Here is a 27,206-nt window from a genome sequence, read left to right on the forward strand (position 1 = left end):
CTTACTTTCACTTCAAAATGTAGGAATGGTTGGACAATGCGGTAAATGAATATGAAGTTGGCAGGTGTGATCAAAATTGTTGGGTAACGGTGTGCAGTCTTGGAGTCTTCATTTCTAACAGCATTGAGCAGACTGGTTAAAGCCTAATTTAACTTGCATTAGAGAAAATTTGATTATAATTTAATTAGTATGTTTTCATTACATGGTGACTGTTCTTGTGATCTTTTTGTTGTGACAAATCTCTGTGGATTAAATGATTTATTTAGTGATCTTTATTTGTTCATAGACTTGTGAATTTTGGATATGATTACTGTCAAGACCAAGATGTTGCATCTAAATCTTTGAACCTTCAGGTTTTTACAAGTAAAGCAGGTAATGAATAAATACAAGTATAGTCAAAGTTACTTCTACTAGTGATTATTATGCAGTGTAATCATAATTGATTACTAAATTTCTTCATCAGGCATTAAAAAACACACAAAATACAAATACATATAATATGAGTGTGAGATTTGTATTCCATTAGAATATACTTGACAAGTAACAGTGAGGAGAGGCAGAAGGCAACCATGGTTTGTCTTAGTAACCTTTTTTACCCTCTGAAAGCTGCATTGAAGTTGAGCTGAAGTATCCAGATTTTTATATATTAACAACAAAACAGCCACGCAGAAATTTTCTGGTAGCCCAACTTCAAAGAACTGGTATCATGCTCTCATTTAGTGAAATAGCACACTGTAGCTAGCATTTTCCTGCTAGTTTTAGAACACAGGTGTATCAAAGTGTGCTTGTGTATTACATTAAAGCAATTTAATGTTAAAACTGACAAAAAGTGTGTTAGAAAGTAAATTCAAGGAAGGCTTTGGCTACATTTGTTGTCTGGGCTTCTGGTATTGTGTTACAGGGTGGACATAGGTACACAGAGTTTGTGCACTACAGACTCTGAAAGCTTCATATTGCTGTTAGTATGTGGTGCTTGGAAAGTCCAAGTATATGATACTAAACTTGGTGTGTGCTACTCAAGAGTTTAGTGTATAAATGATTCCTTAAACCTGAAATGCTTCTTAAACTTTTAGGATTTAGGAGTCTCTCTGCATTCTAGTGCATGCCATGAACTATTTTTTGGCTGAAAACTGGTCTCAAGAGGTATCTTCAGAGGTATCACAACTGTTTTCAGCTTCTAAATTAGACAAGACCATACAGTCAAGCAGAGATGGTATCTGTTTAACCTTTATATCATCTGCAGAGTTGTACAGGGAAGTGTTGCAGAAGTGACTTTACATCTCCCTCCCCAAGGCCTGCTGTGTTCTGTGCACACCAGCCAATTGCTGAGCTGTTTGCCAGTTGCACTTAAGTGACCATTAATGCAAATCAAGTGAAATACAGTTTCCTTACAAGGATTTTTCTCTTACCAAGGCAGACTGCATGCTTAGAAAGGTTAGAGGGAAGGAATTAGAAGTAAGAGGGCCAAGTTTCTATCTACCAAATGTAGATGAGGCTACTTTTTCTCTGTTAGCAAGACAAATTCTTATACTAACAGCCTGTCCAGAAATGGAAAACAATATTGATTTGCGTATATATGTTTCCTTTTAAACATATACTCCTCTGAGGTTTGTTCAGATTGAAGCACCTCCTTAGTTTAAGATGAAATTAAGTCATCCTCCAACAAGACTCATTTGGTTACCCACAAGTAAAATGTTCTTTTCTATCTGACAGCACAGTATCTAAATTCTGTGGGGAACTTTTCACAGTTGCTTTTCATTGCACTTAATGTAAAACACATAATTTGACAATTGTACTTACTAAATGAGATTACTTGTAATCACAACGTATATGACTTTTCCTTGAATGTTGTTTGAAACTGAAGGTTACCTATCATAACCCATTTTGGGTAAGTAACAGTTTGGAGCAAATTATTTTGGTGCTAAAACCATATCTTGTTGTTGAAGAATACTGTGGGTAATTACACGAAAGTTCCCTTTTGTGCCTCTGTTTGTGATGATTTGCAAAACTTCTTTGTGGCTCAGACTATGCCTTCTGTGGAACTGCCAGCATGTCTCAGATATTAAGGCCAATATCCCTATTTGTACCATTTGGACATCTCTGGCAAAGAATAATTGGCATAATTTCAAACTGGAATATTCCATGCAATTTCTCATTTCATAAAACTGTTATTGGCTCCTGCCAATCTGAACTCTGAATGAAATCACTCTTCCTTTCTCAGACTTCCGCAGCAGAAAAGTAGCTCTGTTCCTTACGCTCGGCACAGGCAAAATGTCTCCAGATAAAAATCCTGATGTGCTTCTTGAGTAGCTGAGATCAAGCAGTTCTAGTCTCAGAATTAACTTTGTATGTCCAGGATTCAGTGATTGTTTAAAAAACACTGCACTGCTATGTTTTCTCGTAGTGCTTTAGAAATACTTTTCAATTAAATTTTGTCAGCATTAAAACAAAATGCAGGCGGTAAGAGGACATAAATGTTGGATTACCATCACCTATCTGCCTGAAAGTTAGGCATTGGACTATGTTTCTAGAGAGAAATAGGCATCTCCAGAGGATGATAGTTTCAATCCATATTTCTTTATTTGCTGTATAGGAGTCTAAATGAGAGATGTTTGGATGGCTGAAGTGAGGCAAGTCACTCCTAAGCCGGTACAACTAGACAAAATGCCCTAATGCAGTGTTGTATTTGAATTGTGGCACTTGGATGCCATGTTGAGATGTTGGAAAAACCTCACATCCTGAGCTTTTGCTTGAACAGAAATGAGCAATTTGAAGTTAAAGTTTCCTAGGTGAATCTTACAGTCTCAGTAGTATGATGTATATTTTTCAGGTGACAGAGTTGTAATTGTTGTTTCCCAGATAGGAGTAGAACTTAATTTTTAAATGCTTCCTTTTTTTTTTTTTTTTTATTTTGTGGTTGAGATATTTTTTCCCTTTTATTTCTGGAAAGATAAGATTCCATCCAAGTATATCTTCATGTCAGTCTTCTCACCTTGAAGCATTCAGCTACAGCCTTTACTGTTTGCAAATGATTTTGAAATTGGTACTGTAGAAGACAGATGCAATAGGATAACAAGCTTTCTCTGCAGCAGCACAACCCAGCTCTAATTTGCAGAGGGCCCTGGTAAGGATAGGAAAGGAGTTTGTTGTATATTCTCAGTCTCTGGCTGCTCTAGTGGAATTGCTGGGACTGTATCAGATGTAACACAGCTTGGATCCTTTCTGATGTGAGACTACCCTGTTTCTATCTGTATTAATGAAGCACCATTCTGTTGTTTGGGGTTCAGTTTGCTGACATTTGGACCAATATCCTCAAGGTGAAAGATGCACATGCTATTAATAGTCCCCCATAGCTGCTGTTTCTGTGACCATCTTGCATATATTACCCACTGACACTTCAGTCTGAACAGACTCACTGGCATGGTGTGCAGTTTACAGAACAGTGTACACAGTAGCCTCCAGCATACAAGAAAGAAATTTGCAGTGCTGGAAGGGAGCTGTTGATAATAAAACAGCATTGTGGGTTGCTGGAGCTTTTCCAGTCTTCCTCATGGGTCCTGATGCTGCTACTTTAAAAATTATGCGTGCTCTGGAAGAAGCCAAGTGCTCTGGCAAAATGCCCTGTCTGTTGTCTGAATGACTCAAATATCCAAGCAAAACTGTATCAGACAATATTCAGTCAGCTAAGAATAAGCAGAAAGAAAAATTACATCTGAAGAAAGTATTTACCTTCCACAGAAGGCAGAAGTGTGAAGTGTCTCAGCCATATCTGTGTCACAGCTATGATACGGCTTTGGGGTGTGAAATATGAGGCATTAAATCAAATAAAATATCTTGGTAGCTGTGCTTTTTTCTGTACTGTGCCATTTTCTGTATACCTTGTATATGTAACCTTTTTTTTTTTTTAATAGAACAGTATCTGTATTAGTATTATTTTTTTTCTTTCTTTTAAGTCATATGCTTTCAATAAAGGAAAAAGGTGAGTGGTCACAGTTGTGGCCAAGCTTTCCCAACTGTATTGGGATAATGTTGTTTGGAAGCTGTTTCTAACATGAGTGCCAAAGCATCAGAGTAAGTGGATTAAAGTTTTTATAAGAGATGGAGGCAGGGCTACCATCCAGTGGGGTTAAAACAGGATCAGTCTGATGTAGAATTAAGTTGGGAGCAGGGAGCATTCCTGTACACAGTACCTTGGCTGAAATAAGCTTGTGCCAAGGACTGACTTTTCTCCTAGAGAAAGAATTAACACTTCTTTGGGATAGAAAGGGGAGAAGTGACTATCGTTTCTGGTGTGAGAAAGCTCTAGCAGTCTATCATGATGCTGCCAGTATGAAATTACTTGAAAAGCAAACAAGCTGTGTTTTACTATGCTCTGAGAATATTTAACAGTCCCTGAACAGAAAATATCTGGATTTAGGCAGTCTGTGGAGAGAAAGACTTGATCAGTTTTTTGGCTACAAGCAGGATTTCTACTGGGAAGGGCTAAAATGTACTTCTCCTAAATGGAAGAACTGGCAATGTCAGGACCCAGGTTTCCATTGTACCAGACTGCCTCCTCTGTTCTTTCTTGATTTTGTGTTTTGTTAGGTAAATGATGGCTAAAGGTACATAACAGATATTTCTGTAATATTTATCTTTTTGAGAGATTATTTTTAGTTTCTGATTTGAAACAGTCATGCTTTATTTTTTTGCAATATAAAGATGTCTAGATATTCAGGTGGACAAATCAGTTTTCTTATTTTGTCTTTTTAGGAGGCTTGTGTGTGTGTTGTAGTCTAGCCTGTGATACTCCTGATGAAATCATGTACTCCATATATTTTTTACATAAAGGTAAGATTAACCTGTTAACTTACTATGCTTTGTTTTGGAGAATGTCACTATGCTGAAAGTCACAGATTGCCTTTCAAAACAACTAACTACCAAAGTCTGCAGACAATAAACTACTGTGGCTGGTGTTTAAAGACAGCAGCTGCCTTTAGCTGCAAAGTTCACTTTCCTGCTGTAGACTTCCTGCCTGATGCTGAATGAGTAGCTTCAAACCAGTGGCCTTGTAAATGCTTATTAATTTGGTCCCTTATTTCTAGCCAGACTTTCAGGCATGCTGAGCACAGACATCAATGAAATCTGTGGGAGCTTGCAGGTGTGTTGTACTTCTGCCATAAGGCATCTGTATGGGAAATAGAGCCAACAGCTCTTAGCTTGAATGTCTGTTTAGAGTTCCAGTTTAAAAAGTCATTTTCACAGCAAGAGGTGCAACACCCACTGACTCTAAGAATAGTTGCTGTGTAAGTGGTGCTCTAACTCTTAAAGTTAAGACCTTTCTTTGTTTTAAAATAATAAAAACCATTGCTTGATTTTGAGCAGAATAAAACTTGTTGTTAGTAAGATTTTCTCGTTTGATATATGGATGAGAGAGGCGAATTATTTCTCAGTTGAGAAGCTGCATAGTATGGAATAACTGTGTTCAAGAGGACAACATAGTTCTACCTTAGGTGTTTGCTTTCTTGTGTCAGGACGCTTTCCTTATGTCAGAACTGCACTGACATGTTGCTTTGCTGCTGGAACATTTTTGGATGGAATGAACTACATTTCTGTGTTCTTGAAGGCATTAACAAATTGGAAAAGTCCTTTTTGGGTGTGACATACTGTGCATTGCACTGCTGTGAAGGGCTGATTTGCCCAGATGTGCTTGACATGTAGCCAAACCACGGCCCTTGTACATCCTGATCTATACTAGGAAGAAACTGAAGATAAATATGGTTACATTGAGTAGCTAAGTCTGAAATTACCTCCATGGAATGGAGCTGTTTGGTGCAGAGCTGTTTGTGGGTTCATGTAAGATTGGCCAGTCATACAAGAGACTTTTAAGACTGATCCTGTGGTGATCACAGAAGGAGTGGTATATTGGGTCCATAAGCCATATTTTGGAGATGTATAAGGGGGTCAGTTTGTTCTGCAGCATCTGTAAACTCATCTGGAAACTTCCCATCCCTGTTAAAGCTGTCACTGCAGCATGAACAGGGGGATTATGATGTTGCAGTTCTAATATTAGTGCTGATATTAGCTTGCATGCACTTCGAGGCAAGTAACAAAGTGGTGATGATGAGTATAGTGACTCATTGCAAGCAAATTTCAGTCAGTATTTTGTGTGAAAAACTGTTTATTTTGATACCCCTTCATCTCTGATGGTGCTGTTGTTCTTGGAGGCCTCTTTTTTTCTCTTTTAGCAGCATATATTAAGCACATTTCTCTGCTAGGGTCAGGAAGTCATTTCCTGGATGAGTGACTGAAATGTGGCTCATGAGCAGCTTTTTTTCCTTGGTGGTCCTGTCAGCTGTGGATTTTATATTGAATTTTCCTGCGCTATTAAGTAGCATCATGATCATGACACCATTATTTAATCTTCAGCTTTTCTCAGAGACAGATGAAGTTTGAGGGCTTTGTGCCATTCTTACTGGGTGCCAGAAGAAGTGTGGTACAAGTCTGGAATAAAACAACAGCTGTGCTGATGCAAAGCCCATGCAAACACAGCAGGTCTGACATTGGCCTATGCTTAAACTGAGCTGAACTAAACTAGAGCAACAGGGCATGCAGGTAAACCAGCTGGAAATTCTTTAGAGCAGTTGAAAAATCACCAAAATGTGAAGCACAGCTATATAGAGGATTTGTGTTTGGGGTTGGTTTTTTTTTTGAGGAAAGGTATTTTTACACAAGCTTGCTTTGGGATGGAATGTTTCTTTAAACACAAATGTAGGCTGTGCAGTGCATGGCTAGTTTTCGAGCAGCAAAGAACTGCATTGTGTAGGTACGAGTCTACTAAGTGTGCAGCAAGTCTGTTTAGGATGAAGTAAATCTGTCTGTGAGGACAACCTCATAAAACAGTCTAAAATATCCCTGTTTGGGTGCATTGGCACTGATGAAGTTTCTAGCTATAAAGTTGGGTTGTAACAAATGATGTTTATTGTTCAGAGTTTTTTAAAGTATTATTATTTTTCCCCAGGTTACAGCAAAACTTTTACAGTTTCTCTAGAAAGAACAGAATCTCATCAATTGAAGGAAGTAGCTTTTATGAATCTTGGTAGGTTACTTGGGTTACTTCCCTGTGTGATTGCCATTCTCTGTCCCTGGTAGTGAGACAAATCACTAGCCCTTCTCTAGAAGGAAAGGATTTTTTTTCTTGACTTTAAGTAGTTATGTTATTTTGCTGCTTTTTTTCTGCTTGACTTCTATATTTGGCGTTAGATATTGCAACACCTCACTATTAGTAAGCAGCTTCCTCTGAAATTGCCTGAGAATCTGCTCTGGACATCAGCTGCTGAGTTCTTGAGTGCCTCAAGTCTCTTGAATCCTTCCCTGGAAACTCAAATGTACCACTAGTGTTTCCTGTGTTAATACAACAGCAGCTTTTACTTAACTCCTTTTATGCTTCCTAGATATAATCAGTTCCAACACAGAGAAGTGGGCCAAGTTGAGAATCATATGAAACAGCCTCTTAAAGCAAATAAGGGATCAAGTGCTAAATTGACCACTGTTGTTTCTTTAAATAGACTATTATGTGGCTGCTTATTTGCCTGGACAGTTCCTGCACCTCCTGAATATTCAACATCCTGACCTGCTGTGCCATAGTTTATTTCTGACAGGTATAGTAAGACTGCTGCTTGAAATAATTTTTTTGTTGTTGGGGAAATTCGATCAAATCTCTTTACATGAAAGTTATATTTCTCAAAGTTTCCTTTATTGCACAATGTTCTGAAGAAGGAGAGGTACTGAAAAAATAAGAATGGCATTTTTGCCACTTTCTATTTTAGAAAGAAAAGATGAAGTGACATTTCATACTTCATGTATTACATATTTCTAACTTGTTCTGAAATGGAAGAAGACCTTTCACTGAATTTGAAATTCTCTGCCTTTGTTTCATAGTTTCCCTTCCCCCATCTTTGCACATGGTTCTTGGTCCTCCACTGTTCTCAAATTTCACATGGAGATGTAAATTTGATTTTACATTTCCTTCCTGCAATTGAGTTGCTCTAAATGTGTGTGTTTGGAGGGTGTGGAGAGAGGAAATCTGTGTTTCCTTCACCTGATCAGGCTGATGCAATTAAATTTAGAGTCTCATCTGAGAGGCATGTTATTCCATTTCCAACAAACATGTCCTTGTGGGAAGTGGTTTATTTTTGGAAGTGGGGTGCCTTTGTTTGAAAACAGAAATCTGTTGTTCTGATTGGGTGAAGGAGATTGTGGAAACTGGTGCAGGGGCAGCATCACAGGAAGCTAATATCTGCTTTATATGGATAATGAAATACCATTCTGCTAAAAATGAGTGGGAAGCATCACTGTTGTATGGTGGGCCTGATCCCTCTGATGCAAAGGGTCTGAAATATGGCACCTGTACAGTACCATGGTGGTGAACCTTAGTACTAACATAAATAAAGTGGTTTTGGTCTGATGCTTCAGTGAGTAATCACAGAGCAGAACCTTCCTGTTGTGGCCACTGTGATTGATGGCAAGAGATCCAAGAGTACAAGTTTGTATCATGGTTCTGCATGTGAGCAGTTCTGAAGTGTACCAACGATACCAATAGGTGCTAAATTTAGTGTTGAACTTGTACTACTGGCCTTGTACCCTTCTCTGTTCTATCACATGTACTCTGCTTTGCCTCAAGACAGCACTGTGAGCCTTGAATCTGCACACCTTCTCTGTGTCAGCAATAGGGAAGGAGAGAACTGAGTACAGGCTGTGCTCCTTATCTACTTCCTATATCCAGCCAGCACCAATCCTCCTCCTCTTGAGCATAAAAATACCAGGGCAGCTAGTGCAAGAGGCAGACTGTTTCTTACTGCTGGGGACCTAGGAGTCTTAAGAGAAATACTGGTAGCAGCTGAATTTTCTGTTCTTACTTCTTTTTGTTGTCAAACCAACGTTCTTCAGGTGAGGATGCAAGAATTGACACGTTGCAAAATTGTTCCATCCAATCCCCACTCGTGTCAACAGTTTTGGATTGCGAAGCAGGGAGTCTGTATACTGTAAGCATCAGTGACAGCACCTTGCTGCAGCTCCTACAGAAGAGCAAACGAGACAGTGAGAGATTGGCAGCTCTACATTGTGCCCTGCTCTACTTCCAACACACAGAAGATTTGGAAATGCAGGTGGGGAAAGGAGCTTCCTCTAATTTTGTTTTCAGTGACTGATGGTTACATGAAGCAAGGCCAGGGCATAAATGATATCAGGCAATCAAAGATCCTGATTTACATGGACCTTTTGGCAGTGCCAGGAGGCTCATCAGCTGGGCTGCCCTAAACCCCTTTATTGGTCTAGGCTGTCCTGAAAACATTTGTATCTGCATCACTACTTTATGCCAAGTGTTACTACCAAAACCAAAGTTTTTTAGTCTTTTATAAATATTCTCAAACACAGAGCTGGGACAAACTCCCTGTTCTCATTCTGACAGATTATTCGGTGGATTTCTGAGAACCTGTCGACATGTCATTCTTTTGACCCCATTCAAGAATTTATCGTCGGTAGGTATTTCTTTTCCTGCGTCCTGAGTTTTCCTGCACACTCTAGTTGTCACTGAAGAAGATGTTACATGATGTTACAAACTCTCTTATTTCCAAACTTTTTGGTTATGATTTATGTTAACTGACCTGCATTTTATGGTGTTAAGAGACAGCATCAGTAGTTTAGAAGACATACAGATATCTCAAAATCAGATTGGCAGTAAAACTTTTCGAATGCATTCTTCTTCTCTCTAATGGGACAAATGGATGTATCATTATTTTAAGTCTCTGGAGACTGGAGCTGAGTAACAAATCTCCTCTAGCCTAGCCCAAACCATTTTTCATAAGGATTTGGCATATCATGATATTCTCTTCTAGTAGGTGATTCCTCAGTCTAGCCAGGGCATAGTCTTTCTTCAAAGGACCCCTGCAGTGCTGAGCTGTAGCCAAGCAGCTGACCCAGCCCTGCAGCCATCTGGACTTCTCTTCCTCCTTTTGTGCACAGAATGGGACCAGTTCCACCATGGAGGAAGCTGTTTCAGAGGCAGCAGCAGGATTTGTCCCCAAAAAAAGTGTCAGACAATGAACTATGAAGCCTACTCTTGTTAACTGATAATTTATACAATCTTGCCCTTATAAGTGTTTTTACGTTGCATTCAGCCTCCCTGTACTGCAGAATGTGTCCAGAAACTCAAAACCTGGATAAACTTTTGCCCTACACATCATTGCTTGACTGGATTGGGGTAAGATAACAGCTGGTGCTTTGACTGATAGATAGAGGGTCTGGTTTTTTCTCCTTTAATACAGCTTTTAACTTGTGTGTCTTACCTTTTCATAGATATGCTCTAAATCAATATCTGTGCTTTATGCCTGTTTTAATTTGCCAAGTCTTACCCTTTGTGGTGTTTTCCATAAATAAGATTTTTTGCAACAAAAGCATTTATAAAACAAGAACAGCTACTATAATCAAATGGATGATTAAATATCTCAGTTTTCATAATGAAGTATTAATTTATTCTTTATCATATGAGGTTTATAATGAATACAGAATACATTTAACAGCAAAATCATGCAGTTATTTCCAAGACAAACAGTATCAATAGAGTTAAGATTTGCTAGTAAGCTTGCAGAAGTAAAATAACTTCAAGCAAGACTTTACAGTTAGAGCAAATAGCATATTTAAATTTCTCTGATCAGACACTGTTCTAATATGTTGTCTTTTTAAAATGAGGCTATGGTTTTGGCTAGCTAGCTGCTTTCACAGAGGAAATGGATAGTGGAGATTCATCTAGATCCCAAACAGGCCCATGTTCTATGCTAAATTATAAGACTATAAATAATTTGTCTGTATTTCTAGGTTGTGCCTGGAGTAATATGTGCAACAGACATTATTCCCCTACCTGTGTTAGAGGTAAGTTCCAGTTTGTATTTGCAGATTAGGAGCTGCTTTTTTTGTGGGAGAGGGGTATGCTAAATACTAATAAAGCAGTGTCCCTGAAGCCCTATCCAAAAATAGGTGTGAACAGAAAATTGCCCTGTTTGAAGTTATTTATGCATTTATCAGTTATTCAGACTGATGCTTGCTAGCTCAAAGATGTATTTTTAATTCCCTTTCTGAAGACACTTCTATTCAACAGGGAGGATTCTCCAAAAATTAATTCTTGTTAGATCTGCTTGATACCACTTCATTTTGTGACTTTGGTAGCTGAAGGCAGAGTTGACATGGGCATAACAGGCACATAGGATTTCTCTGTATGTCTACGTATGCCCACTTTGAGGGATATTTCATTGTACTGCCATTGGTATGAATGGTTTGTGACCCTCTCACTTTCTTTTGTCTGGAGCATCCTGTGATTGCACTGATGTCAGGGCTTTGGCTACTAAATCTAGACAAATTCCTGCACAGGCTGGAAAGGGCAGTGAGCTGGATGGGGAGAGCACACACTGTTTGGGTAGGAAATTGTACTTTCTGTTGAAAACAACATGAATGATTCTTCCTGTCTTCCCATTCCACTCCCTCAGCTCCAGTTTAGAGAGACAACTTAAAATTTTTCTAAGTATTCTCGTACAAAATCTGAAAGAGGATTTTAATAAGCAGTTTGTTGTGGAGAGCTATGGGAAGAGTTAAGAGTTTAGACACAACAGTACCAGCATCACATGGGATTAGGCTTTGGATACATGCCAATATTTGTTCCATCTTTGAAGAGGTGAGAGCCTATTTCTTTCCCAGTGCTTATAATTAGTCGTAAAGCTTCAGTCTTCACAAAATGTTTTAAAAGTCAGTGAAATAGTCCACTGCTTCCTCACTCTGCAGCAGTGCATTACAGCTGTGCTGCACAAATTCGTAAGGTTCCTGGTTCCTGTCAGGGAATCAGGCTTCACATGCTTTGCTTGAGAAGGTTGCCCTGAGAGCTGGGACACCTGGGAAAATCAGATCTTGAGAAAATTTGTTGCTAGATAATCCGTGTAATTCATTGAGGTCAAAGTTAGCAGGCCTTTAATTTGTCTGAGATTGAACCTCAAGCCCCTGGGGGCACATGCCTTTAGCAGCTATACTTCCTGATTGTGGAACTCATTTCCTATTTCTGTCTGAAACCTAAACAGATAGAAAAGGTCAGAGTTGAACTAATGACAAATATTTCCTGCTACTTTTGACTGCATTTGTTCTGGCTCTTGCATGAGGACAAAGATGGTAATACACAGGGTAAGGTTTAGTGCTGTGACTGTACCACTTCAATGTCACAAACTCACCATGGCTCAAGTTCAAGTAGTCAGTTGGTGTTTCAGTTGGTGCATGTTGTTGGCATCAGGAGTCAGACCCTGGTGAAAGATCTGGTCCTATAAATAGTATTTCTTCTGCAGGGATTTTATGGCATTTCACAGACAGAATGGTGAATTGTTACTTTGAGAAGGTTTTCTGGAGTTCTTGAGCCTATGAGTTGTTGAGAGCCTTTGGGAGGGCTATGTCCATGTTCACAAAAAAATTGAGCTATTTGGGTATCGGTTGTGTTTTTATCACTAAATTCCTGTTCAGCAAGATATATTGAGAGAGTCTGGGAGAAAGGGGAACGGTCAGTTCAATTGTCAAAAAGCTTTACATAAGGATTGCAATTAATGTCTGATTCCACCCCTCCCCCCTTTTTAAACAAAAAACAAGCTTGAAGGGGTGCAAACAGGCTTGATCAGAAAGGGAGAAGGAAGGGGCAGGAGGAAGAAGGGAAGAAAATAAAATAGGAGGTCTAGGAGAAGAGTGAGGATGGATAGTGAGAGAAGTTGTCAGAGCACAGGAAGAGACAACCTCTCCTGCATGCTGCACTGAGCCACTGGGGTGCAGAGTGATGTTTTAAGGAGTAGCTGCCTGTGCAGCTGCATAGTTTGTTACACAGCTCTCTGAATACTGTCACTGCTGGGGAGATACAGCACTACAGTCCAGAGAGGACATGGGCCTCTTGGAGGTAATTGTTCCCCTACATCTTTTCAAAGGGGTAGAGCAGAGAGCTCTCTATCTTCAGTTAAAAATCCACTACTTATGAAAGCGTTCATGGGAGCTTTTCATGGATTGCAACCTGGTAAGGCCTTGCTTTGGCTTCTGGCAATACAACATCTTCTAGGTGTTCATGCTTGGATATGTATTCTTGACTCTAGAAATGTCTGCAAAATAAACACCTAAGCAGAGGAAAAAAGAAAGCCTTCTCTTTCTAGTCCTTGCCCTGATGATCCTCAAGAAACAACTATAATTAAAAAAATCCTTTATTTTAAACTTTTGACTTTTTAATTAGCTCTAATGCAATGCAGGTTTTCGGAATTAAAAGCAGACACCACTGAAGTCTACCACTTCCTGTTACAGATTTAGTACATGAAAGAAAATTGCTGTCTTGCTTCTCACCACCACATATCAAACGAAGTTCAGTATGGCCTGAACACAGTTTTGCAGTGGTGGTGCTGCCGCAGTTGCATGGATCGGTCACTAGATGATACTCTTTTGCTGTATTTGATGTTTCTCAGGTTTCATATTGGTAACATTTAGGCAACATCCTGCTGTAGTAGAATCTCGTAAGATTGTAAGAGTGTAGATCTCATAAGTTAGCTCCAACAGAGGGAACATATGGTGCCATATGCACTCCTAGTTTGCAGCTGCTAAATATAACTAACATGAAGCAAAACCCGAGATTTATTTTTCTCTGCTGCAGCTACAATAATAAAGTGACAATAGACACTGGCAGCAAGAGGAAAGTGGCTGGCAGGATTGAGTCTTTGAAATTTATTTTCCTTGACAAATTGTAGTTCATTGTAGAAAAGTAGAGGGGAGAGAGCAAAATCCAACATGTTAATGCAAGATGGAGAAATCCTGTGAACTCAAACTTGTCTTTATTCAAATGTCGCTACTGTAATGTCTGTATTTGGAGGTAATGTATATTAAGAGGGGCAAGAACAGCTGGTACCATCTCTTGTTTTTTTAAAACTGCCAAAAAGATTTGTCTTAATCTCATCTCTTCCTCAGCCATGATCACATCTCCCCAAATTTATAAACAACAGCTTCAAATCTTTATACCCAGTCCAAGAACTAGCTCAGGAAACCAGTGTGGTTTTGTTTGGTTTTTTTCCTCCTGTCTGTTCACAGCTGAGTTTAAATTAATTTTAGCATTAGTCAAATGTTTTAGAATTGATATGGGAATGTTTGGATTTTGTTTCTTTTCTGGGATGAGACACTGATTTTGAGGTTGGTAAATGGATGTTTGTAATCTAAATGTTAATACAGCTTGAAAACAGTGGCAGCTGTCAGGGCCATGGTGATATTCCTCTATTTGGAACTACCAGAAACCCAGAATGGGATTTATTTGACCAAATGTAAACATTTACATCTATATTAGTTGCCTAAGGCTCCGTTTACAGTCAGAGGAAGTCTAGACAATATGGCCAGTGTAGTCTGTGGTGCAGTTCTTCCCATCTCAAACTTGTGAAATGGGTCAGATGAATTATGATACAGAAGTATTCATTTCTTCCCAGTGACTTAAAAGGATACTGAGGTGGCAAAGTATCTACACTACAGCCACCAAGTCTTGACCTCAAGTTTAAGTAAGTGCTACCCCTGCCATGAAATCAAGAGAAATTAGTTTAGCTGCTTTGGTTTAACTTTTTTCACCTAGATTGTTCTGAAGCTACATTAATCACATGTCTTTGCAGTCACTTAGTGAGAGGGTGATGAGGTATTTCTTTAACAGTGCAGCCTGTATTCATGCTTTCCCTGCAATACTTTGCAGTTCCAGAACTCCAAAGGATTCTGGGAGAAACTCAACTCAAACTTGGAGAGTGTGAAGTATGCAGAGCCACAGTTGCACTACCACAATAATGTGCTCAGGAGGGAATGGCGTAACCTTTCAGAAGAGGTGAGTGTACGTGCCCTGAAACAGCCTCCAGTGCTGCCTCTAAAGTGGGTGTTTTAAAGCCAAGCATGGACGAGTTGTCTTTTTTATTTTGAAGATAAAGAAATTGTAATCTGATTATGAGAAGTGCAAAGACTTGCAGTCATTTCACTTAAGGTGAAGTTAAGCGTGTAAGTTTGACTGTCTAAAAATAATGCAAGAAATTAAACAAAAGCAGAGCTTGCACTATATTGTTGTGTGGGTTAGATGTGTGTGAGTCCCTATGAGCATGGGTAGTTGGAAGGTGGGTTGAAGTCCCACTGTGCATTATTCCCATTCAAAGGGAACAACAGCTTCATTTCTCATCTGCATTCTGTCAGGGAGTATTTTAATTGGTCTTCTGCTTTGTGCATTTGTGGATTTTTGTTTGTTTACAAACCAGAGAGAAGAGAGAAGAACCACAGCATATTTGAGGAATATTTTTGAAAATGCCAAAAAGTACGTACTGGTTTCTATTGTATTTATGCTTTCTTACTTTGTGCAAGAATGTTGGAGGATTTAGTGAGTAATTTCATTAGTTAGTTAGATATATGATTAGATAGCTTTAAGGAAGATTATTCAGGTGAAAATCAATTATTGGAGTCCTTGTAATCACCATGGGATGATCTGAAATACACACAGGCTTCTAGAGCTGGGAGTTTATGAGAGATATGAAGAGTTATTCTTATGCAACCTAGACACATAGATTTTTTTTTAATGCTATTTAATATTTTTACTAAATGTAGTCACGAGTACTGTTCTCATATTTCTTTAGCTATCTTTGAAAGATCAAAGATTCATTGAAGTGTTTTTATGACCTTATGGAATTCTGTAGAGTATTGCATATGAAGCACACTGATTTTTGTTTCAAACCCCAGGGTGCTTTCTCATCTGGACACTTGGGACTCTGGTAAGTAAAACTTGTCTCAATGTAGGCCTTAGCTGTAAGGTTTATTTTAGTATTTCCATCTAGCCGTTGTTTGCTAAAAATAAATTGCCGTGTGTGTTTTCAGCACAGAAGAGTCTGAGGAATTAAGATAAGCAGTTATTAAACTGGAAGAAAACTTTCATGTACTGACTAGGAAATGCTTGAAGATAAAGTTCCTACTTCATATTGGATCTAACAATATAAGTAGTGGAACTTTGCCTGCCTAAGGATTTTCTTCTTCAATGACACCATGTTACTGTTGAGTTTTTGTCTGCTTACAGCTGCCTTTGCAACAATCAGAACTTGTGTAGGAGATTAGAGCTGGTGAAAAATCATGGTGTGGAGAAGGCAGATGTAACCAATTTCCCTAGGCCAGGAGCACTGGAGATTTTGTGATGTTCGGTTCTTGTCACAAATAATTAAAACTGAATTTAGTACTGAATTGTGTTCCTGCTCTTCACACATCAGTGCCTTCTGTGTGCCCTGCCAGTGTGTGCTGTGAAACAATGCTGATCTAAGTGCTGCTTTCACCTTTTATTACCATGAATTTTCAGTGTACTTGTTTCTAGCCCCTAACACCAGTCATCTGTGCCACTGCTAGTTACTGCGGTGGTCTCTGACTTTAAGGGGCCTTATATCAACTTAGCAAGCCTCAGCTTCATGCTTTCAAAGGTGGTGATTGATGAAGCAGTCAGATGTTGTTTAACTGTTAATAGGGAATTTTTAAATAGCTGCCAGCCAGAAACAAGCATCAATGTAGCGTGTCTTCCCTGTAGATTTGTCCTCAAGTCCCTTAAAATCAAGCAACACAGATCTTTGTACTGCTAAATGTTGAAGTAATTATATTTCAATGTGAGCAGAAATAGCTGAAAATTTGTAAAAAATTGGTGCTTGGTTCTGTAAAATGTTGACTTGATTTTATGCTACATGATGAAATAGGAGATTGTTTTTCTTCCTTTGCTGTTCCTAGATGGGAAGCACTGATTAGGAAATACAGGTTATTAATTTTAGTAGATACTATAACCTCCTTCCATTTAGTTAGAAAATTATGTTCTTTTCATAATGGTCTGCAAATCTGAGTAACAGGAGCCACACCATGGGAGAGAACCAGGAAAGTGGGAGGTGATTCCCTGGAGTATTTCCTTCCTGTCTAGCCATTTCCTTGGAAGACCCATGCAGCTGTTTTGTCTTGTTTGTTTGTAAATGACGAGATCTAAATAGCATATTTAGCAATGCACTTGCACTGGTGTTACCAGAAGGTTCTCTGTGTCTCTTTGCTTTCTTGAGTCACCACACTGTGACAACTCTTAAATGTCAGAGGAAAGAGGAAGAAGATAGATAAAGGGTGATTTTCCATTTCTCAGTTCTCTTGTGCAGTCCATGATTCTTCACTGTCTTAGTTCTGTAGCTGAGTAGATCAAACCACAACTTCTGGTTGTTTCTAAGTGTGTTCCTAAGTGCTTTTGAAGCTGGTTGAAGTTTCGTGGTATTTCTGCAGTGTCATGCCCTTGAATGATTCTTGCTCTGTTTATTTCAGAGGCGAGGCTCGTACCTCTCTTTGAAGAGGAGGATTATCAGCAGCAATTACTAATGGGACTGGTATGTGCTTTTGTCAGTGTGCACTAGGGGACGCACAGCCTCCACAAATATATTGAAAGTGAGCTTCTAAATTCCAGTGCTGAGCTCAGCCTCACCGAGAGTAGCGATGGGGCAAACATAGTTCCTAAGTTTTAGAGTTCATAATCAGGATACCATCTTAAAGGTCATCATAAGGCATAGGGGAAAAACAGCAATTGAAAGTTGATTTGTCAAAATGTTTTTTCCAATTACAACTTCAGCTAGAAACTGTTATTCTGTCTTCCTGGAGTTCATCTTAATCTGTCAGTTCTTTTTGGACTATTTTACATCTTTAAAACACTGAAGATTGCAGATCTTCTTGCTCCTCAATTTAACAGCTTTTTTTTACTGTCTCCTTTTCTTTCTACCTCACTGCTGGGACTGCTTCATCTCCTGCACTCTTTTCAGCAGTGACCTCTCTAAACAATCTACCATTTATGTGCTTATGGGTAATATATCCTGTCTCAAACTCCTACCTGTCCTTCCTCTGTCTAAATACACATCTTTACTTATGTCTTTTTCTCTTACTGTTAAAACCAAAGGAAACTCTTTGGCATGCACTGGAAAGTCTCAGCAGTGCATCTGTGAAGAGCATATCAGCACTGTCCTATCTGTTCACCTCTGAGGCAGTTTTTCCTTCTTTTCAGTCTAGTCACCTTGTTTCCAAGTCTTGCCTCTCATTCTCTGAAGCTTTTCTGCATTCCTTTCCCACTGTTTATTCAGACAGATCCAAAAAGCAGGTCACTGCTGTCCTTTGTCTATGCCTTCCTCATACCTGTGTTGCTGTCTTGACACATTTGAGATAAATCTACATGTAAATTCCTTGAGACAGAGATTTTTATTTGCTCCAGTTTTACTCTGAGCTTTGAAACAAATCATGCTGCTTAGTAATTCTCAGCCAAGAGCCAGCATGGACTTGAGTTGCAATCTGAAGCCACGAGAGGTCAGTGAATATTTCAGAAAGGAGAGAGTAGGGAGTGGCACGGACTGTGTGATAACAAACACTCAATTTTAAAGACTTTACAATTAATGTTTAACCTGAAATTGCCATTAATCACTCTGGTTCTCAGGTTCTTGGCTACTACTACAAACTGTACTTGAGCTAGTTTTCTCTGAGAGATTTTATGTAATACTTAGATTCTCAGGACTCAGCGCTCATATTTAAATCCTTCTTTCTCTCCGTTCACTTGGCTTGACACAGAGAGATGTAAGAACTGTAAGCTTTTTCTCTTCAATGTCACTGAAAGTTCAACTTAGCACTCGTTTGCTGAATTTGCCGTCTTGAATATTCACATCTGCTGTTGAATTTAGCAAGACTGGACTGTAGCTTGGGATCTCACTCTGAACTGGAGTTTCATAATGCAGAAACATTTTCTTGAGCCAATGCCTATTGATCTGGCCCTGCATCTCCTGCAGCTTTTGTATCTCTTTGAAGATGCTCAAGGACACTGAATTGTTGGGTTTGGTTTTTTTTTCCTAGATGGTTGCTCAGCTAAAGGATCACCTTATGAGACATCTACAGTATGTAGGAAAAAAGAAGATTGACCAAATAGTTTTGGATTACGTTGCAAACCTGGTTAGTTGGATTTCATAGTCACTGTTTTGAGTAAGCATGCATTAGTTGGATGGTAGACCCTTGGGTATGTGGGATTTGTAAATATATGTATATATTTGATGGGAGGAAGTTGTTTTTAAGATATTTAAACATATTTTTCAGCTTAATATTGTATGTATTGATAAAGGAAATGAATAATACTTAAGTATTTTTAAAAGAGTTATACTGGTCACTCAGAATACAGAAGAAACTGTTCTCTTTACAGCTTGTACAAATATGCTCTACTCACAGAAATGAAAATGGTAACTGATAAGTTCAAAGAATCATCATTAGATCCATTTAGTTGCCTTTAGAAAACATTGCTGCAAGTTCTGAATAATAGAGGTGCCACCAGGGGAAATACAAATTAATTAAAAAAATATTTCAGTACAATATGACACATGGGTAAAGCATCACCAGTCCTACATACTGCCTTCATTGGGCTTTTTTTGTGTGACAGGAGACAGAGTTTTGCATGAAGAGATCTGTGTAAACTACAGTGAAAATTTTTCTGTCTTTCCTCCTCTTAAGAGAAACTTAAAAAAAAGCTCTGAAAACTGTGACTGTTGTGCACAGAAATTATATGTACCTGTCTTTGTTTGTCTCAACGTCATGTCCTTTAAGCACAGAACTGTTTTCTGGGAATGGAAACCTTGGGAAACTTTCTTGAGGCTACTGATGCCTGCATCTCTTCAGAAGTCCTGTGCAAGTCTGCTGTGCTGTCAACCTTACAACGTTCTCTGAACCGCTGCAGCTTCACTGCCATTATTGACTTTTTGGGCCTCACTTTATAGTTTGACAAGTTATTTCACTGGTAACTGGCAGGCTTTTCTGCATCTGTGTAGAAAAGAAGGAAAAACTAGTGGCTGATTAAAATAGGAACAGTACAACAGGAACCAAAGCTTTGTACCTGAAAATGGTGGTGAAAAAGCACAAGTGGAATGCTTGTTCTCCTTTCATTCAATTTCTAGTAATAGTTTGTTCACTTGTAATAAAAACTTAAGATAAAAAATATGAAAACACTCATACAACCTTGATCTGCAAGACTAAATTATTGTAGACTAAATCTTGCAAAATAAACCTCAGCCCTCCCTGTTAGTGAACTCTCAAGATTAATTTTTTTTAATGTCACTAACAGTAAGAATTCTCTCCACTCAGTTGACAGGCTTATTCTTAGAAAAGGTACTATAAACAAAGATTATAGATTAGCTGAGATTAGCTCAATTGGTTACAGCATGGTGATAATAACACCAAGGTCATGGGTTTGATCTCTATAAGGGCCATTCACTTAAGAGTTGGACTTGATGATCCTTGTGGGTCTCTTTCAACTTAAAATATTCTGTGATTCTATAATAATGTGTCTCTAAAAGTTGCTTCTGCCCTGTGGCTGGTGCATGTTAGGTACTGCTTGGAAAACTTTAAAATTATGTCATTATTAGATGTGGGTTTCCCCTCATCTTAATCAGAAACTCTTACATCTTAAACCTTTCTATATCCTAAGTGTTTGGGTTCTTCAGGGGAATAATTTGTTTGAGTCTTCCAACAGTTAATTGTAGCATCAGCAGCATGTAGCTGAGCTATTGAAACTAGTGAAACAGAAGAGACTTGAAATTATTTGCTTGTCTGTTTGCCATCATAAAATAATTTTTTATTATGTTCAGGAGCCCAGGAGTGGCTGAGAATAGGGCTCTGTGGCGTGTAGTCACTGTGTAAATCCATTGCAGCTGAAGTCAGAGTAGCCAAGACCTGGGAGCATTGACAGTTTCTCATGAAACAACAGACAAGGGCTGATTGATGTCAGAGAACTGAATACAGAGAAGTAACATGGGGAAGTGTGAATGACATGTGTTGGTGGGAACTCCTTCTTTGCCAGAGTGTACCTGGTTCCCAATCCACATGCCACCACGCCTGCAGTAGTTTTTTGTGTGTCCATAGTCTCTCTCTCCCCTGCAATTACTTTATCTTAGCTTTACTGCAGATCTGTTTCTTTCACTCTTTTCATTTCAGTGAGGCAGGAAAGGGGAGAAATAACTTTCAGAAGCAGCGTGACAGAAGAACTGACAGCAAAGCGGAAGGGGAGGCAGGGTGAACAGGCAGCCTGTGGCACAGGAAAGAGGCAGATCTGAGTACACTTGCTCTGCAAGTCACTGCAGTAGCTGCACCTTTTCCTCTGATGTCTGTGGCCATTTCCTTCTGATGTGGGCTCAGCTGCAGAGGAATAGAAGACAGACATCATTTGGATTTGAGTTTCCTCAGAAGAAGTTCTCATATCCTCTGTGCAGGAGGGGATCTGGAAGACAGCAAGACCTTGTCTCACTCCCTTTTCTCCTTTGCTCCTGATTCCTTTGCTCCTGATTCTGTTCTTTAGCTGCTCCCGTGTCTTTGCCATAGAAACAGCCACAGGAGATGAGAACTTATGGTTCCTAATTACTTTAGTGGAACTTCACTCTCCTTGTTCCAGGCAGCATTGCCTGGAAATGCAGATGTTTCAAGGCAGCAAGGACAGCACTGTCAGCCTAGACCCTCCTGCATGCAATCTCACTGTTGGTCATGTGTTCTCTCGTTAGTTTAGAGCACTCCAAGGGAGATGTCTTCTGGTACTTGCCCCAAAAAACTTTGTATTATGTATCCTTATTACTCAATGAAAAATGGCCTTGCCTGATATGGGTGTAGCTCTTAACTTGGTTCCCCCAGAGAACCTCTGCTAACCTTGGACAGGAAACTGTCTGTGCTCCCTCTATCAAACAGATAATGTTTCCTTTCTCTCATGCACATTATCCTGTGTATTATATTCTGCAAAAAAGTCTGAGACATGACTTCTCTTTCTGTATGTTTTTCTGCAATGTCTGTGGTAGACGTTGATCTCCAAAGTGAGTCATGCTGTTGGTGAAGGTATCACGCCACAAGCATGCATGTATTTAAGATTCAAGTATGTTGTGATAGTGAGGTTGGCTATGACTTAAGAAGCTGTTGGCTTTCTATACTCAGCGAAAGCTGTACAGTATGCTATGGTATTAAGCAAAAAAATATTCATTCTGGAGTATCATTCTCCTGAAAACCATTTTTGTTGCACAAATGATTTTGGAGCTTGAAAGAACCCTCCCTTCACTTCAACACTTATCTTCAGTTCCAGGTGCAGCTCATAATGCAGAGGCCTTAGCTGCACCCTGTGTGCTGGCCAGGGGTGAAAGTCATTCCAACAGCAGATGCAGTTCTTTTGACCCTTGTCTGAAAACTGGAAATCACTCATTTCCTGGAAAACTTGCTATACTCCAGAAAGATTAAACTGGATCTTTCCACTGCATCTAGTAAGTGTAGAGATGGAAAATATTAGGTAGTTATTTTGCATCAGATAGCTGTGCAAGCCTGGTTCAAGTGGTGGAGGGACAAAGTGCTGTCTTGTAGAGCTTTCTGGCCAAGGAATACTCAGGAGCAGTACTGAAGACCAATATTCCAGTTCTGGCCTTTGCAGGTGAACATCTCCTGTATATCCTGTTTCCCTCTTGCTCAGAGCCTGTGACAAGTTAGACATAGAAGAGGGCAAAGTCAATGAGGGGAAAAGAGAATGGGGAAAAATGATTCCTGGATTCTGGCCATCTGGAGCAGGGAAAAGGGTCTGTAACTTCTCGTGACACCTCATTGCAGAATGGGGGTCAGTTTTGCTTCCTGAAAGTTTCCTGGGATTGATTGATTGCTGTGCTTTGAGGGCCAGAGATAAAAGGCACAGAGGAAGTGTCTCAGTTGTGTTACTGAGATATGGAAGTGGTTACACATGACAGCCGTGAAGAAGTTATTTCAACTCTTTGTATGTGGTTTCTCTGTCAGCTGCAGAAGCTGAGATGGCCCAAGTGTGAGAACAGGGCTTGTGGCTTTGGTGTGCTGACTGACTGTAGTGGAGGTCAGTTTGGGAGTACAAAGAAGCAACAATAGGGGCCAAGGGATTGTTCTATTTCACAATGGACAAAAAGGAAACTCAATAGAGGAGGGGAGGCATTTACTTGTCTCATCTTTCCTCCTTGCCAGAGCTAGGTTTGAGATTCCTCCTGCAGACTTTTCTTGGCAAACTGAGTATTCCACTGTCTTCAGTGTCATCCACTTTTGCTGAGCCCTTGACAAATGCTCAGCCACCTGGACATGCAGTTTTTGCTTCCGTGGCAAACAGATCTTTGAGAATTTGGTGCAAGAGCATGAGATGAGTTATCTCCGAGAAGCACCATGTGTTAAGTTGCTATATGTCTTGCACAATGTTTTGATGAGCTGGAAGCACTTTCAACTTCTGGAATATTGCAATTCAGTTACAATTCAAATTTTAATCACTTCACATTTTGAGCCCCTGGAGAAAAAAAAAAAGAAGACTTAGTAGGAGTCCCATGAGAAGATTTTAACATAAACTGGTGTGTGAAATGAATGAAGGGCAAGGACCTGCTGTACACAGGCTCCTGGAAACATCCAGTCTTTTCTTTGTTGTTTTAGCTGAATCTGATACATCGAATAATGAAAGAAGTTTGGAGGAGATACCAGCTTCATTCCTGCGTCTTCTGCTTGTGAGCAAGTCATTTGTTAAAGTTTTCAGCTTGCCTTTTAAAATATGGGCATAATGATTTTGATCCTCAAGAGTACCACTGCTTTGAACAGTCACTGCTTATGCTGCTGCGAATGTTAATGTGACTGTCACCTCTTGTTCCTAATGACCCTGCTGGCCCTCTCTAAATTATTTTAAATATTAAATATTTTAAATTATGTTAACCAAACATTTCTACAGCTGGAGTTCAAAGTTACTGAGTTTATAGTAGTCCTAAGCTGGGTGGTGGGTGTTAAACACCTACAAAAGCCAGGTCCCTTATACCAGCACCCTTCCATCTGTTGCTGTTGATTTCAGGTGCTGCTGAGAGACTTGTAAATATGCAGCAGTGGAGGGAGAAGGTGGGGACACCAGAGCAACTTTTTGTGGCAGCACTGGGCAGCTGGTGCTGTTGGGTGACAGACACCTCAGTAAACAAGGCAGCATCTCATGGCACTTCACCCCAAATGCAGGCATTTAGTGCACATGTAGTACATGTAGTACATGTAGTACAGCAAATTGACTATCTCTCCAGCAGAGTGTGGGCACCTCAGGTTCTAAATATGTTGCTGCTTCATTAACTACAGTGACGAAAGAGGAAGTGCAGGAGAGTTTGCGGTGTTCCACATCATGAGTCGGATTCTGGAAGCAGCAAATGGCATGTGCATGCCTTTACCTCCTGGTAAGTCCTATGTTTTGCTGTTTTAATCATAACTGAGGAGAGCAATGCTATAAATTCCTCCCCTGAGAGCACTAGTTGCAACATGTGTCAAGTTAGCTGTGGCAGTATTGAAATCTAGTCAAGACAGTTACGGAGGGGAAGGCCTTTGATAAACGTGTGCAAGTGAAATGAAGCAAAACTAAATAGTTTTTAGAAACAGAGACAATGAAACAGAGGTTTCCAGTGGAATGCTTGGGTGCAATCTTACCTTAGAACTAAGATTTAGACTCCTTTCATTTCTATATGTTTTTAGAAAACTGGAGTTCAGTGTCTAGAGCCACAAGGGAAAATTCCTACCATGGAACAAAAAGAGTGTTTTTTCTCATGCTGTTGCCCTGCTAATATTTTTTCAGTTTTATCCTGAAAGGATTACCTCCAGCCTTGATAGAAAAGTTGGTCTCGATAGTAGAATTTGATTTCCCAGACCAACTCGTAATCACTTATGGTCTTTTCAAAGCACTTGCTTATTTTTGTTAGGGAAAGACTTCTTAACATCTTAATGCTTTCTGATTCTGATTGACTCTCTCTAGTTTGTATTTCCTGATCTGTCTTCAGTCTTTGAAACTGTTTTTGGTATGAGTTGTCCCTCAGTCCATGTGGGCACAAATGCTGCCATGCAGTTATGTCACGTGATAACAAGACCATTGTCTGGCTGATGTTTAATGAGAAACTGAAGTGTTAACAGAGCCTGTGGGAATGTGTGGGTGGCAGCCATGTACGGAGGGTGGTGAGGCCTCAGGTTTTGATTAATTAGGAGGAAAGAAAGATGTAAAAGACAAATTAATAAAACAATTCAGATATGAGGCAACAGCTTGGAGATGTTTAGTGACTCTGTATGATTTTAATGACTGTTTTCAGCCCCTTTGGCTTTTTTCTTTCTGAGGAGATTGTACTTGAGAGGACTTAAAGGATGCCTAAATAAGACTAAATGTCTTGATAAACTGATTTCTTCACCAACTAGAAACAGTCAAAAGTTAAGGGGAGTGATGGCTTTAGCTAGAGTAATGCCAGTCTTTAATAGAGACTTAGGAAAAAAACTCCCATATTGTACCAAACAAGTTTGTCTCTTTCATAGGTTTCCACACTCTGCACTTGGGTCTCGGTGTTCGTTGTCTCCCTCTGCACACCCTCCTGCACTATATTGATATTGGAGTCTTGCAGTTGACAGAAACGTGTGTCAGGAAATTACTGAAAGGTACAGTGAGCATCAAGTGTTTCATTTGTTACCAGCCAGCTAATGGGGAATGTTGCCCTTCAAGCCACTCAACTTGGACACAGGATTTATTGCCCAGGACACTCAGCTGTCCTTAGAGTGTTGTTTCAGTGAGGGCTGTAGATGATGGTGTTGCCTACCTGAAAGGGCTCAGACTACATGATTGGCCTTATCATAGTACACAAAGAAATATCTGTTTGGAGAGAATTTGAGTTTATAGCTTTTCCACTTGGGACTTCTTAGAAAAGCAAATACTAAGGTCATAATAGAATTTATTGGGAAATTTGCATGACTATGAAAGTGCACACCTATGTGTGAGGAAATTTGTCTGCTATCCAGTCCTCAGCTTTTGGTTTAATTATGTTTGGAACAAGAGGAACAGGCCTGTCAGTCTGACCTCAGGGCCAGGGAAGGTCATGGAACAGATCAACCCAAATGCTATCATGAGGCATGTGCAGAGCAACCAGGGGATCAGGCCCAGCCAGCACAGGTTTGTGAAAGATAGGTGCTGCTTGACCAACCTGATCTCCTTCTATGACCGGTGACACGCTTAGTGGATGAGGGAAAGGCTGTGGGTATTTTCTACCTGGACTTTAGTAAAATATTTTACACCATTTCCCACATCATTCTTCTGGAGAAACTGGCTGCTCATGGCCTAGACAGGTGCCCTGTTTGCTGGGTAAAAACTGTCTGGTCAACCAGGCCCAGAGAGTGGTGGGGAATGGAATTATATCCAGCTGGCAGCTGGCCACCAGTGGGGTTCCCCAAGGCTCAGTATTGGGGCCGGGCCTGTTTAATATCTTTGTTGGCAGTTTGGACAAGAGGATCAAGTGCATCATCTGTGAGTTTGCAGATGACATTGAAAATTGAAATTTTCAATTCATTACAGAGGTGATATTTATTCAGAATATTGTCAATGACAGTTGAAAGTTTGTTATGCAGTTGCTGATTGTTTGGTTTGGTTTTTTGCCCATTTCTTGTAGATCTGGATGACAATGAACAGAATGAAAAGCTGAAATTAAGTATTGTCATGAGGCTTCCTGAGGTAACTAATGACTTTGGATGTAATTTCTGGGACTTTTGAATTGATAGGAAGTTCCTCCTTGTGTGTAGGATCAAGCCAATGGAAGACTTGGCTGTGATTCAAATAGAGCCTGATTCAAATATAACCTGAACATCCACAGTTTCTCCATCTGCTGCTCCTGGCTGTAGGATACCCTGATAACTTAAATTATAGATTTGTCCATAGTCTTTTACAGTGTCTCCATGACCCTACAGGAATCAACAAGACTCTGCTGAGTACTTGTGTGCATAAAGCAATGAGGGTTTAGTGGGGTTTAAAGGGGATTTATGGGGGTTCTGTGTGGGTGTTCTAGCATCCACAGAGCCTTTCTCACTTGTGACCTCTGCGTTTGCTTCTATACACTTTATCAGATATGTTCAGTACAGTAAAAGCTGTGAAATCTGATCATACCACAGCTCTGTGGAGGAAACTGAGTTATAAGATCTCCCCTCAGTGAAATCTCTCAGCCTCACCCATCAGTGACTTCTGTAGCCACACAGTAATTAGTTAGAGCTAATAACTGGTGCTTCATAAAAAGTTCCAGCAGAATGGGAGATAGACTTCTCCCCTTTTGCTCTTAGTGCACACCACAGGACTGCAGAGGAAGCAC

General features: G+C 39.7%; 1 protein-coding gene across 5 annotated transcripts in view; it reads left to right on the forward strand.

Moving 5' to 3' along the window:
• Positions 1–27,206, forward strand: part of GSAP (gamma-secretase activating protein) — a 44,697-nt gene that overhangs the window by 12,754 nt on the left and 4,737 nt on the right. For 2 of the 5 annotated variants that reach the window (XR_004357440.1, XM_032689620.1), the window contains exons 12-28: positions 287–372; positions 4,753–4,830; positions 7,001–7,078; positions 7,548–7,640; positions 8,929–9,146; positions 9,449–9,518; positions 10,158–10,240; positions 10,855–10,908; positions 14,759–14,884; positions 15,303–15,358; positions 15,778–15,809; positions 17,365–17,426; positions 18,925–19,020; positions 23,512–23,582; positions 24,187–24,281; positions 25,396–25,515; positions 26,517–26,578. Coding sequence is in view for 4 of the 5 variants with exons in the window: in XM_032689620.1 (XP_032545511.1) it covers positions 287–372; positions 4,753–4,830; positions 7,001–7,078; positions 7,548–7,640; positions 8,929–9,146; positions 9,449–9,518; positions 10,158–10,240; positions 10,855–10,908; positions 14,759–14,884; positions 15,303–15,358; positions 15,778–15,809; positions 17,365–17,426; positions 18,925–19,020; positions 23,512–23,582; positions 24,187–24,281; positions 25,396–25,515; positions 26,517–26,578 (1,480 nt within the window). In the remaining variant the exon portion in view is untranslated. The remainder of the gene's footprint in view (positions 1–286; positions 373–4,752; positions 4,831–7,000; positions 7,079–7,547; positions 7,641–8,928; positions 9,147–9,448; positions 9,519–10,157; positions 10,241–10,854; positions 10,909–14,758; positions 14,885–15,302; positions 15,359–15,777; positions 15,810–17,364; positions 17,427–18,924; positions 19,021–23,511; positions 23,583–24,186; positions 24,282–25,395; positions 25,516–26,516; positions 26,579–27,206) is intronic. The other 3 variants (XM_032689621.1, XM_032689622.1, XM_032689623.1) reach the window with 3 other exon arrangements.

This window comes from Chiroxiphia lanceolata, chromosome 5 (assembly GCF_009829145.1).
Source record: "Chiroxiphia lanceolata isolate bChiLan1 chromosome 5, bChiLan1.pri, whole genome shotgun sequence".
In the NCBI taxonomy this organism is placed as follows: domain Eukaryota; kingdom Metazoa; phylum Chordata; class Aves; order Passeriformes; family Pipridae; genus Chiroxiphia; species Chiroxiphia lanceolata.